This window comes from Rhinatrema bivittatum, chromosome 10 (assembly GCF_901001135.1).
Source record: "Rhinatrema bivittatum chromosome 10, aRhiBiv1.1, whole genome shotgun sequence".
NCBI lineage: Eukaryota > Metazoa > Chordata > Amphibia > Gymnophiona > Rhinatrematidae > Rhinatrema > Rhinatrema bivittatum.
This window is the reverse complement of record NC_042624.1, coordinates 128,195,161-128,208,673: the sequence shown is the minus strand read 5'-3', so window position 1 is coordinate 128,208,673 and position 13,513 is coordinate 128,195,161. Positions and strand designations below refer to the sequence as shown.

General features: G+C 52.7%; 1 protein-coding gene across 1 annotated transcript in view; it reads left to right on the top strand.

Annotated features, from left to right (window-relative positions):
• LOC115100207 (protein MTO1 homolog, mitochondrial-like) overlaps positions 1-13,513 on the top strand; it is an 82,625-nt gene that overhangs the window by 59,365 nt on the left and 9,747 nt on the right. The window contains exons 10-11 of the mRNA XM_029618526.1: positions 710-881; positions 5,379-5,497. Coding sequence (XP_029474386.1) covers positions 710-881; positions 5,379-5,497 — 291 coding nt within the window. The remainder of the gene's footprint in view (positions 1-709; positions 882-5,378; positions 5,498-13,513) is intronic.

Genomic DNA, 13,513 nt, shown 5'->3' with positions numbered 1-13,513 from the left:
CTCTCACTCACACACACAGGATCTCAAACACACATGCTTGCTTGCTTATTCATGCTCTCCCTCCCTCCCCGGAACTAGCAGCAGCCTCCTCCCAACCCTAACCTCCTTCACTTTCAGCCCTCGCGGAGAAAGGAGTCCCATCAGCCGCGGGGGGTTGTCGTTCTTCTTCATTTTCCTCTGAGCCGCGCTGCACATTCCTCAGGCTGCGCCTCTCTTCTCTTCTTCGGGCCGACGCTGACCACACTAGCAGGGTCTCTTCTTCCCGCGCACGCACCCAATGCTCACCACTTCCGGGCCGCGGGGGGGTGGGAAGAAGAGACCCTGCCGGTGCCGCTGACTCCAGCTGTTCTGCTGCGTTCCGCTCGGGCGGAGGAGGACCGGGGAGCAGCTGGGTCAGTGGGGGACTGGGAAGTGTGGCCACACGCCGGTTGAGAACCACTGATATACAGCATGTGCTTTGTGCTTTTCACTGATAAGTTTTTACCGGGTAGGTCATTAGCCAGGTAAACCTTATGTGGCTAAAGAGACAATACTAGGGTGTTACAGGGATGCGGCTTCAACTTAAGCAGGTGGTGCTGAATATTGGGGCTGCTTGTATGAAAAGTTATCTGCATGAGCCATAGCAGCCCAAGGCTCTCCATTTCTCCCATGAGCTTCTTTTATCTCAGCACATTAGGAGAAATCTGGCTGTCCTCTTTCTCCTCTGCAGGTTATGAGGAAGCTGGCTGTGTCTCTCTCAGGCGCTACAATCGAGCACTGGAGATGAGGAATAGCTTGAAGGAAGGAATTGCAACACTTAAATCTCTGCAGTTTTCTAGCTCCAAATGGATTCAGCTGTTACCAAAGGCTCCTATCAGTATAAATCGAAGTTGCAACCTCAGGTATAAAGTGCTTAACCTATCCCAACCTCTCTTTCTTTCTGCTCGGTGTGCCCTGTATTTCCAGAATTTGGTCTCACTGTTCATAGGCGAAACGTGCGCTCTGCTTGGGTCCAAACTTTCTTCTCTCAGGTTGCCAAGTGGAATCAGGGAAAGAGGTCAATATTCAGAGACATTTAGTCAGATAACTTACAAGTTTGAATATTTTGGGCACTTATCTGGCTATATTATAGATAGATAACTAATTGTCCATCTAAAATTTATGTTCCAGGGCAGAGTTAACTCTTATATTCAGCTAATTTATCTGGCTATCTCTGTAATCATAAATGATTCTCGGTATCTTTAAGATAGCGCTGCTGGACCACCGAATATCCCTTCAAAGTTAACTGGATAAGTGTAGGCAGCCAACTTTGCAATCTGGCCAGTAACTGAATGTTACCCCCTACAAATGGCTGAGTGGTATGGCCGGTGTTCAGCATGCCAGCTGCAGCGAGTGTCAGTCAGAGCTAAATGCCCAGCACTGGGAACATGGACGTGCCATTTTATAACATGTGCATGCCAGCTGCAGTGAGTGTCAGTCAGAGCTAAATGCCCAGCACTGGGAACATGGACGTGCCATTTTATAACACGTGCATGCCAGCTGCAGCGAGTGTCAGTCAGAGCTAAATGCCCAGCACTGGGAACATGGACGTGCCATTTTATAACATGTGCATGCCAGCTGCAGCGAGTGTCAGTCAGAGCTAAATGCCCAGCACTGGGAACATGGACGTGCCATTTTATAACATGTGCATGCCAGCTGCAGCGAGTGTCAGTCAGAGCTAAATGCCCAGCACTGGGAACATGGACGTGCCATTTTATAACATGTGCATGCCAGCTGCAGCGAGTGTCAGTCAGAGCTAAATGCCCAGCACTGGGAACATGGACGTGCCATTTTATAACATGTGCATGCCAGCTGCAGCGAGTGTCAGTCAGAGCTAAATGCCCAGCACTGGGAACATGGACGTGCCATTTTATAACATGTGCATGCCAGCTGCAGCGAGTGTCAGTCAGAGCTAAATGCCCAGCACTGGGAACATGGACGTGCCATTTTATAACATGTGCATGCCAGCTGCAGCGAGTGTCAGTCAGAGCTAAATGCCCAGCACTGGGAACATGGACGTGCCATTTTATAACATGTGCATGCCAGCTGCAGCGAGTGTCAGTCAGAGCTAAATGCCCAGCACTGGGAACATGGACGTGCCATTTTATAACATGTGCATGCCAGCTGCAGCGAGTGTCAGTCAGAGCTAATGCCCAGCACTGGGAACATGGACGTGCCATTTTATAACATGTGCATGCCAGCTGCAGCGAGTGTCAGTCAGAGCTAAATGCCCAGCACTGGGAACATGGACGTGCCATTTTATAACATGTGCATGCCAGCTGCAGCGAGTGTCAGTCAGAGCTAAATGCCCAGCACTGGGAACATGGACGTGCCATTTTATAACATGTGCATGCCAGCTGCAGCGAGTGTCAGTCAGAGCTAAATGCCCAGCACTGGGAACATGGACGTGCCATTTTATAACATGTGCATGCCAGCTGCAGCGAGTGTCAGTCAGAGCTAAATGCCCAGCACTGGGAACATGGACGTGCCATTTTATAACATGTGCATGCCAGCTGCAGCGAGTGTCAGTCAGAGCTAAATGCCCAGCACTGGGAACATGGACGTGCCATTTTATAACATGTGCATGCCAGCTGCAGCGAGTGTCAGTCAGAGCTAAATGCCCAGCACTGGGAACATGGACGTGCCATTTTATAACATGTGCATGCCAGCTGCAGCGAGTGTCAGTCAGAGCTAAATGCCCAGCACTGGGAACATGGACGTGCCATTTTATAACATGTGCATGCCAGCTGCAGCGAGTGTCAGTCAGAGCTAAATGCCCAGCACTGGGAACATGGACGTGCCATTTTATAACATGTGCATGCCAGCTGCAGCGAGTGTCAGTCAGAGCTAAATGCCCAGCACTGGGAACATGGACGTGCCATTTTATAACATGTGCATGCCAGCTGCAGCGAGTGTCAGTCAGAGCTAAATGCCCAGCACTGGGAACATGGACGTGCCATTTTATAACACTGTGCATGCCAGCTGCAGCGAGTGTCAGTCAGAGCTAAATGCCCAGCACTGGGAACATGGACGTGCCATTTTATAACACGTGCATGCCAGCTGCAGCGAGTGTCAGTCAGAGCTAAATGCCCAGCACTGGGAACATGGACGTGCCATTTTATAACATGTGCATGCCAGCTGCAGCGAGTGTCAGTCAGAGCTAAATGCCCAGCACTGGGAACATGGACGTGCCATTTTATAACATGTGCATGCCAGCTGCAGCGAGTGTCAGTCAGAGCTAAATGCCCAGCACTGGGAACATGGACGTGCCATTTTATAACATGTGCATGCCAGCTGCAGCGAGTGTCAGTCAGAGCTAAATGCCCAGCACTGGGAACATGGACGTGCCATTTTATAACATGTGCATGCCAGCTGCAGCGAGTGTCAGTCAGAGCTAAATGCCCAGCACTGGGAACATGGACGTGCCATTTTATAACATGTGCATGCCAGCTGCAGCGAGTGTCAGTCAGAGCTAAATGCCCAGCACTGGGAACATGGACGTGCCATTTTATAACATGTGCATGCCAGCTGCAGCGAGTGTCAGTCAGAGCTAAATGCCCAGCACTGGGAACATGGACGTGCCATTTTATAACATGTGCATGCCAGCTGCAGCGAGTGTCAGTCAGAGCTAAATGCCCAGCACTGGGAACATGGACGTGCCATTTTATAACATGTGCATGCCAGCTGCAGCGAGTGTCAGTCAGAGCTAAATGCCCAGCACTGGGAACATGGACGTGCCATTTTATAACATGTGCATGCCAGCTGCAGCGAGTGTCAGTCAGAGCTAAATGCCCAGCACTGGGAACATGGACGTGCCATTTTATAACATGTGCATGCCAGCTGCAGCGAGTGTCAGTCAGAGCTAAATGCCCAGCACTGGGAACATGGACGTGCCATTTTATAACATGTGCATGCCAGCTGCAGCGAGTGTCAGTCAGAGCTAAATGCCCAGCACTGGGAACATGGACGTGCCATTTTATAACATGTGCATGCCAGCTGCAGCGAGTGTCAGTCAGAGCTAAATGCCCAGCACTGGGAACATGGACGTGCCATTTTATAACATGTGCATGCCAGCTGCAGCGAGTGTCAGTCAGAGCTAAATGCCCAGCACTGGGAACATGGACGTGCCATTTTATAACATGTGCATGCCAGCTGCAGCGAGTGTCAGTCAGAGCTAAATGCCCAGCACTGGGAACATGGACGTGCCATTTTATAACACGTGCATGCCAGCTGCAGCGAGTGTCAGTCAGAGCTAAATGCCCAGCACTGGGAACATGGACGTGCCATTTTATAACACGTGCATGCCAGCTGCAGCGAGTGTCAGTCAGAGCTAAATGCCCAGCACTGGGAACATGGACGTGCCATTTTATAACATGTGCATGCCAGCTGCAGCGAGTGTCAGTCAGAGCTACATGCCCAGCACTGGGAACATGGACGTGCCATTTTATAACATGTGCATGCCAGCTGCAGCGAGTGTCAGTCAGAGCTAAATGCCCAGCACTGGGAACATGGACGTGCCATTTTATAACATGTGCATGCCAGCTGCAGCGAGTGTCAGTCAGAGCTAAATGCCCAGCACTGGGAACATGGACGTGCCATTTTATAACATGTGCATGCCAGCTGCAGCGAGTGTCAGTCAGAGCTACATGCCCAGCACTGGGAACATGGACGTGCCATTTTATAACATGTGCATGCCAGCTGCAGCGAGTGTCAGTCAGAGCTAAATGCCCAGCACTGGGAACATGGACGTGCCATTTTATAACATGTGCATGCCAGCTGCAGCGAGTGTCAGTCAGAGCTAAATGCCCAGCACTGGGAACATGGACGTGCCATTTTATAACATGTGCATGCCAGCTGCAGCGAGTGTCAGTCAGAGCTACATGCCCAGCACTGGGAACATGGACGTGCCATTTTATAACATGTGCATGCCAGCTGCAGCGAGTGTCAGTCAGAGCTAAATGCCCAGCACTGGGAACATGGATGTGCCATTTTATAACACGTGCATGCCAGTGTGTGCAAGGGGGAGGGGCAACGTATCATCAGGCATCCCCTTACCCTATCGTAGGTACCCCTATTTTTTTTTAATTACCTTTTACTCCTCCAAAGGAGCAGTAGCAAGTTGCGTGCGCTGGCACAGCGGCAAATGGCCGCCTCCAGCCCTGGCCCGGCTCTTGTGCGCGTAATGGGTTACGCGCGAGGCTGGGACCCTTTTAAAATGCGCGCCGCACACGTAACCCCTGCTTTTTATACGTGCGGACCATTTGACTTTATCCATGTGCGAATGTAGGAGAGATTTCACTTTGTTCAGCTTTCACATTCATGAAGGCAGCAATGAGATGCTTATATTTTGTCTATTACAGTGCTTTGGATGTGCTGCGTTATCCGGAGATGAACATGGAGAAACTAGCACAAGCTTTTCCTGACCCTCTGCTGCAGTTCAACAAGTGCCGGGCGCTGTCAGACAGGCTAAAGATAGAAGGTGGGTACAGGGGGAACTGGCAGAGCATCCAGAGATGGGTGGTCTGGGGAATCACACTTCCCCTTCCTAAAAGAAGCCATTGATAGGAGTGACCTCTCCTATAAGTGTTTTGCATTTTTTACAACCTATTTTGAATTTCTTCAAGATTATTGGGTTTTTCGATCTATTGAATCTAATGTGCTGGAGCACAATTTGCCTGGTTTACCTCCTGGTGATCAAGAAGGAATATTTTTTATCTAGAGAATAAACAGTCAGATTCTGTTTACCTTTGTTTTTGCTGGCCTCTGAACCAAAAGTAAAACAGGGCCAGAGGAAGAAATATATATATTCTGAAAGAGCTCATTTTTATATTTGTACAATAAAAAAATAATACAAACAAAAAATAACATTCCTTGTACGTAGCAGGATCAGTCCAGACGGTGGGTTATGTCCCCCGTCCAGCAGATGGAGTCAGACAAAACAAGCTTCGGAGGGCGCTGGCATAGAACCCAGTGCAACCCTCTGCTAATCCTCATATTCCTGTACGTAGCAGGATCAGTCCAGACGGTGGGTTATGTCCCCCCGTCCAGCAGATGGAGTCAGACAAAGCTTCGGAGGGCGCTGGCATAGAACCCAGTGCACCCTCTGCTAATCCTCAGTATTCCCTGTACGTAGCAGGATCAGTCCAGACGGTGGGTTATGTCCCCCGTCCAGCAGATGGAGTCAGACAAAGCTTCGGATGGCGCTGGCATATAAACCCAGTGCACCCTCTGTTCGGAGGGCGCTGGCATATAACCCAGTGCACCCTCTGCTAATCCTCAGTATTCCCTGTACGTAGCAGGATCAGTCCAGACGGTGGGTTATGTCCCCCGTCCAGCAGATGGAGTCAGACAAAGCTTCGGAGGGCGCTGGCATATAACCCAGTGCACCCTCTGCTAATCCTCAGTATTCCCTGTACGTAGCAGGATCAGTCCAGACGGTGGGTTATGTCCCCCGTCCAGCAGATGGAGTAAGACAAAGCTTCGGAGGGCGCTGGCATATAACCCAGTGCACCCTCTGCTAATCCTCAGTATTCCCTGTACGTAGCAGGATCAGTCCAGACGGTGGGTTATGTCCCCCGTCCAGCAGATGGAGTCAGACAAAGCTTCGGAGGGTGCTGGCATATAACCCAGTGCACCCTCTGCTAATCCTCAGTATTCCCTGTACGTAGCAGGATCAGTCCAGACGGTGGGTTATGTCCCCCATCCAGCAGATGGAGTCAGACAAAGCTTCGGAGCATATAACCCAGTGCACCCTCTGCTAATCCTCAGTATTCCCTGTACGTAGCAGGATCAGTCCAGACGGTGGGTTATGTCCCCCGTCCAGCAGATGGAGTCAGACAAAGCTTCGGAGGGTGCTGGCATATAACCAGTGCACCCTCTGCTAATCCTCAGTATCTTTCTGACTCCAGCAGAACCTTGGCTTCCCCTGGCTGGAGGATAGTTCCTCCTCTTTATTATCTCTTTCATTTTGACTCTCTCTGAGGTTGGATCAAGTTATTTAAAAAAATAAAAAAGTAATAAGTTGGAGGTTTGTGAGGTTTTTGGCTTGCAGGCAGTGCTGTCCTGTCTCCTCTCCCCTACCCCCTACCCCATTCCTTCCTCCGAGGGGTAAGTTTGTTAATTGGAATTTCTTGCCAATTTTTTTCTTTATTTATTTCTGGGTTTTCTCTCAGGTACCTACAGTAGGGAGGTGGATGCTGGAGGTTCCAACCTCTCCCCTTCCCTCGCCACGTTCCGCCCCGCGGCCCCGAGACGCGCATTCCCCGGGGCCGCTGTAGCAGAGAAGTCGCATTCCTCTGCTGCCGCTAACAGGGGCAGAGGTGTAGCGGAAGTGTCTTCCCGCTCCCCGCGGCGCGTCCTTACCGGCTCCTTAGCGGCTCAGTCCCCCCCTCCCCTCCCCTCCCCCCCACTGAGCATGCCGAGGCCGTCGCGCTGCTCGGCGTGTGGCAAACCGGGGTGGTGGTTATCCTGCGAGGGGGTGTGTACTCAGTGCCTCCTCGGTGGGGAGGACACCTCTCAGCCGCCGGATTGACCTTATTTGCGCGACTCAATGAGCCACATGGAGCAGGGGCCGGCCCCGTCTCCACTTCGAGCGGGAATGGCGGCCACCTTGGAATCGGAGGAGTGCGTGCTGCAGCCATTAGGAGAAGACAGGGAGGATTTTTTGGATATCCCACCACCGATCCTGACTTCCCTGTACGTAGCTGGGCCTCCAGGGACAGTCTGGAGACTCTCCTCCGCCCCCCAACTTTTTCTGCAGATTTTATTGTGCTTATGCACAATGCTTATTTACAACAGCTGGGCCATTCCATGGTTCCCCCGGCGGGACCACTGCCACCCAAGGCCCCCAGGATAGTGGATCCTCCCTCGGGGGCCCAGGGCTCAGCGGGGGGGGGGGGGGGGCGGGGCACCAGGCACCACCCATGGGGCCTCCAGGGTGCGTTTTGCCCTCCCTCCGGCAGGACGGGTGGGCTCTCTCCCGGCTCAAGGGTGGGATCCTCCACCGCCACATCTGGCAGCACAGATGGAAGGAGATGACCCACGGGTGCTCCGGATTTTTCAGAGGGAAGAGTTGGACGCACTCATCCCTCATATTCTGCAGGAGCTGGACGTTGAGCCCCCCTTGATCCGCCAGGACCCTCCACTCCGATTGTTTCCGCCTCCAGCAAGAAGGGGGATCCAGTCCTAGCGGGCCTGCGTCCATTGTCCCGGGCTTTTCCCACACATCCCACCTTCCTCCAGTTATTGGCCAGGGAATGGGATACTCCCGAGGCCTCGCTTAAGGTCGGCAAGGCAATGGAAAAGCTATGTCCTCTCCCTGAGGATTTCCTGGAGCTCCTCAAGGTTCCGAAGATGGACTCAGTGGTGTCGGCGGTTACCAAGAGGACAACAATCCCGGTTATGGGTGGCACAGCCCTGCCGGGCCCTACAGGACAGGAAGCTGGAAGTCTACCTCAAAAGGGTCTTTGAGGTCTCGGCCTTGGGAGTGCGTGCTGCCATTTGTAGTTCGCTAGCGCAGAGAGCAGGACTCCGTTGGGTTCAGCAACTCCTTACTTCTCAGGACCTGCCACCGGAAGAAACAAGCCAGACGGACCGCCTGGAGACTATCATAGCCTACGGAGCGGATGCTCTGTATGACCTGCTCCACATTCTGGCAAGATCCACGGTTTCCATAGTCTCTGTGAGATGCCTTCTCTGGCTTCGCAACTGGTCGGCAGACTCCTCTTCCAAGTCCAGCCTGGGATCCCTTCCCTTCAAGGGCAAATTTCTTTTCGGTGAGGATCTGGACCAGATCATCAAGTCCTTGGGGGAAAATGCGGTTCATCACCTGCCCGAGGAACGTCCGCGGGCCCCCACATCGTTTAAACCCCTCCAGAAGTTGGGCCCGCACGCAACACCGTTATCACAGTGCTAGACAGCCGGCACCCCGGACTCCTTCTTCCAGATCGCAGTTGTGGCCTCGTTCCTATCACAGCCGCAGAACTCCTTGAAAGGGGACGGCCCAAGGGCCTCCCTCCAAGTCCCCTCAATGATGCCAGACTCACCCACTCCTCGCCTCCCTGGATCGGGGGGCACATATCTCTCTTCTACAAGGAGTGGGTTCACATCACATCGGACCAGTGGGTACTAGACATCTTAAGGAGCGGTTACACATTGGAGTTTGCTCTGCCCCCAAGGGACAGGTTCCTCTTCTTGCCCTGCGGTCCGAGTCACAAACAGCTCATTGTTCAACAGACTCCTGGACCGCGGGGCTATTTGTCCCGTCCCCTCTGGAGAGGTGGGTTTGGGTCATTATTCAATCTACTTCATGGTACCCAAAAAGGAAGGATCTTGCTGGGCAGACTGGATGGGCCATTTGGTCTTCTTCTGCCGTCATTTCTATGTTTCTATGTTTCTTTTCGGCCAATTTTGGATCTCAAGGAGGTCAACAAGTCCCTCAAGGTTCTTCGTTTCCGCATGGAGACCCTGTGCTCAGTGATTGCGGCGGTACATCAGGGAGAGTTCCTCGCCTCTCTCAACTTGACAGAGGCTTATCTCCACATCCCCATTCTCAAGGCCCATCAGCGGTTTTTTCGTTTCAAGATCCTGAGCTAGCACTTTCAGTTCCAAGCTCTTCCCTTCGGCCTGGCAACTGCCCCACAGACGTTCACAAAGATCATGGTGGTTGTGGCAGCCGCTCTTCCTTGGGAGGGGATCTGAGTAATCATTTTTGAAGGGGAAAACCATACAGTAGTGAGCCCTACTTCACAGCACAACTGATACCAGTGACACTATCAGTGAAATCAGTAAATACAGGAACGAAAAGCAAAGCTCGGACAGAGCAGAGAAATCTCCTAATACCTGGACGACTGGCTTATTCAGGCGAAGACTTTCTCACAGGGCCAGAAAGCGGTCACCCGGGTAGTCCAACTCCTCCAGTCACTGGGCTGGGTTGTGAACTTCGCCAAGAGCAGTCTCAGTCCCTCACAGTATTTGGATTTCCTGGGAGCACGCTTCGACACGGTTCAGGGCAAGGTTTTCCTTGACCGGACAAGGTGCAATCTCTCCGGGAGCAGATTCAGCACTTCGCCGCTCTTCGTGCACCCACAGCTTGGGATTATCTACAGATCCTGGGATCCATAGCCTCCACGATCGATCTCGTACCATGGGCTTTTGCGCATCTACGTCCCTTTCAAGGGGCACTACTCTCTCGCTGGAAACCGGTCTCGCAGGGCTACCAGCTCGTCCTGCCTCTCCCTCGGCTTGCCAAAGCCAGCTTGAGTTGGTGGCTGGACCTACTCCATCTGGCACAGGGCACGCCCCTTGAGATTCCGGATTGGGTGGTGATCACCATTGATGCCAGCCTGGCCAGTTGGGGGGCAATGTGCCAAACGAGTTCAGCGCAGGGGCAGTGGACAAAGGCCCAAGCAGCTTGGCCGATCAGTCATCTGGAAATGAGAGCAGTACGGCTGGCACTCATACACTTTCTTCCTCTCGTAAGGAATCAGGTGGTACGGATTCTTTCGGACAACGCGACCACAGTAGCGTATATCAACCACCAGGGCGGCACGAGGAGCCGACCTGTATCGCTGGAAACGGCCCTCCTGATATCGTGGGCAGAGAGGTATCTCACGCGCCTGGCAGCCTCCCACATTGCGTGCGTAGACAACATTCAGGCGGATTACTTGAGTCGATAGAGATTGGATCCCGGAGAGTGGTCCCTCTCCGACGAGGTGATGCAGCTTCTCATACTATGCTGGGGGACACCTCGTCTGGATCTCATGGCAACTCTTCACAACGCCAAGGCATCATGATGCTTCAGTCGCAGGCGGGAGCATGGCACAGAAGGCGTAGTCGCTCTGGTTCTCCCCTGGCCACGTCATCTTCTTCTATACGTGTTTCCTCCTTGGCCACTTGTGGGCAAGGTACTACGGAGAATAGACCTACACCAGGGCCTAGTCATCCTAGTGGCCCCGGAATGGCCACGGTACCCTTGGTTCGCGGACTTGCTCAACCTCGCAGTGGATGGCCCGCTACGCCTGGGCCACCTTCCTCATCTCCTACATCAAGGGCCGGTATTTTTCGACCAGGCAGAATGCTTCTGTCTTGCGTCGGCGACTTCAGCGCAAAGGATACCCTGACACAATAGTTTTGACCCTCCTCAGGTCTCAGAAGACCTCAACTTCGGTCGCCTACGTAAGGGTCTGGAAGGTTTTTGAATCCTGGTGTACTTCTCATGGCACTCGTCCCAGAAGGGCCTCGGTTCCTCAGATCCTTGCGTTCCTACAGGACTACAGAGAAGGGGCTTGCCTACAACTCCCTGCAAGAACAAGTTTCCGCTCTGGGCTCACTCATTCAGTTATCCGACCATCTCTCCCTTTTGTCTCATCCGGATATCGCCCGCTTCCTTAGGGGTGCGAAACATTTGCGACCTCCAGTCCAGGATCCATATCCTTCTTGGAGTCTCAACTTGGTGCTCAAGATTCTGGCAGGCCCTCCTTTTGAGCCACTGCGCAACGCCACCATCAAGGATCTCACTCTCAAGACCGTCTTCCTGGTGGCCATTTGCTCTGCACGCCGGATCTCAGAACTCCAAGTGCTCTTATGCAGGGAGCCTTACCTCCGTTTTACGGACTCAGGGGTCTCATCACGTACAGTGCCTTCCTTCCCCCCCAAGGTCGTCTCGGCCTTTCATTTGAACCAGACGGTGGAACTTCCATCTTTTACAGCCAACGAGTCAAGATCCCTCAGTCACCTGGATGTCAAGCGCAAACTAATCCGCTACTTGGAGGTCACCAACAATTTTAGGGTCTCGGACCATTTGTTTGTCCTCTGGTCGGGACCGAAGAAGGGCTCTAGGGCCACGAAGACGATTGCCAGATGGCTCAAGGAAGCCATCGTGGCGGCGTACATTGGAGTGTGTCGGTCACCTCCTCTGAGTGTCAAAGCTCATTCACTTCGATCTCAGGCGACATCCTGGGCGGAATCCCAGTCTGTCTCCTCTCAAGAGATTTGCCGAGCGGCGACCTGGAAGTCTCTGCATACCTTTGCCACGACATTATCGTCTGCACCTGCAGTCGTCAACCTCAGGGTACTTTGGCGACAAGGTCATTCGAGCAGGGCTTTCAGGGGCCCACCCTATTTAGGGAAGCTTTGGTACATCCCACCGTCTGGATTGATCCTGGTATGTACAGGGAAAAGAAAATTATTCCTTACCTGCTAATTTTCGTTCCTGTAGTACCATGGATCAGTCCAGATGCCCTCCCTAGTATTTTGGGGTTGGGGTTTTTTTCTCTCTGCTCGATCTGACCTTCAAATGTAGCTGTTCTGATTATGTTATTGTGTGTATGCCTCTGTTCCTTGGAGGCGGTTCTACAGTTCTTCTTGCAAGTTCATGTTGTGGCGCTAGTTGCCTCAGTTGCAGGTTCAGTTTTCATTAATAATTTTGATCCATCCTCTTCTATTTTCGGGCTTTGATATTCTCTATACTGAGGATTAGCAGAGGGTGCACTGGGTTATATGCCAGCACCCTCCGAAGCTTTGTCTGACTCCATCTGCTGGACTGATCCATGGTACTAGAGGAATGAAAATTAGCAGGTAAGGAATAATTTTCTTATAGCTCTTGAAAGTGTAGAGGAAGAATCATCTCAGGATACTTACCGTATTTTTCGCTCCATAAGACACACTTTTTTTCCCCCAAAGGTGGGGGGAAAATGTATGTGCGTCTTATGGAGCGAATATAAAAAAAAAACCAAACAAAAATCTAACAAACACCCCCCCCCCCCCCCCCCGCCTCCCCCAAGACCTGCCGACTTAATTTCCTACAACCCCCCCCCCCCCGACCTGACAAATTAATTTCCTGCAACCCCCCACCCTCCTGACCCCCCCAAGACCTGCCAAACGTCCTGGTGGTCCAGCGGGGGTCCAGGGAATGATCTCCTGGGCGTGGGCCGTCAGCTGCCAGTAAACAAAATGGCGCCGACGGCCCTATGCCCTCACTATGTCACTGAGACCGACCGCTGCTATTGGTCGGTCTCAGTGACATAGTGAGGGCATAGGGCCGTCGGCGCCATTTTGTTTACTGGCAGCCGACGGCCCTATGCCCTCACTATGTCACTGAGACCGATCGCTGCTATTGGTCGGTCTCAGTGACATAGTGAGGGCATAGGGCCGTCGGCGCCATTTTGTTTACTGGCAGCCGACGGCTCACGCCCAGGAGATCGTTCCCGGACCGCTCCTGGACCCCCGCTGGACCACCAGGGACGTTTGGCAGGTCTTGGGGGGGTCAGGAGGGTGGGGGGTTGCAGGAAATTAATTCGGCAGGTCTTGGGGGGTCAGGGGGGTGGAGGTTGTTAATTTAAAGGGTTGGGATGGGGGGGGGGGTTTTGGGGGTTCTCACAGAAAGAAACATTTTCTGATCTGGGGAGTGGACCGAAATGGCCCTCCCAGACCCGAAAACAAAAATGGGGAAGAAAAAAAAAACTATGCACTCCCCTAATTTGCTCCATAAGACGCC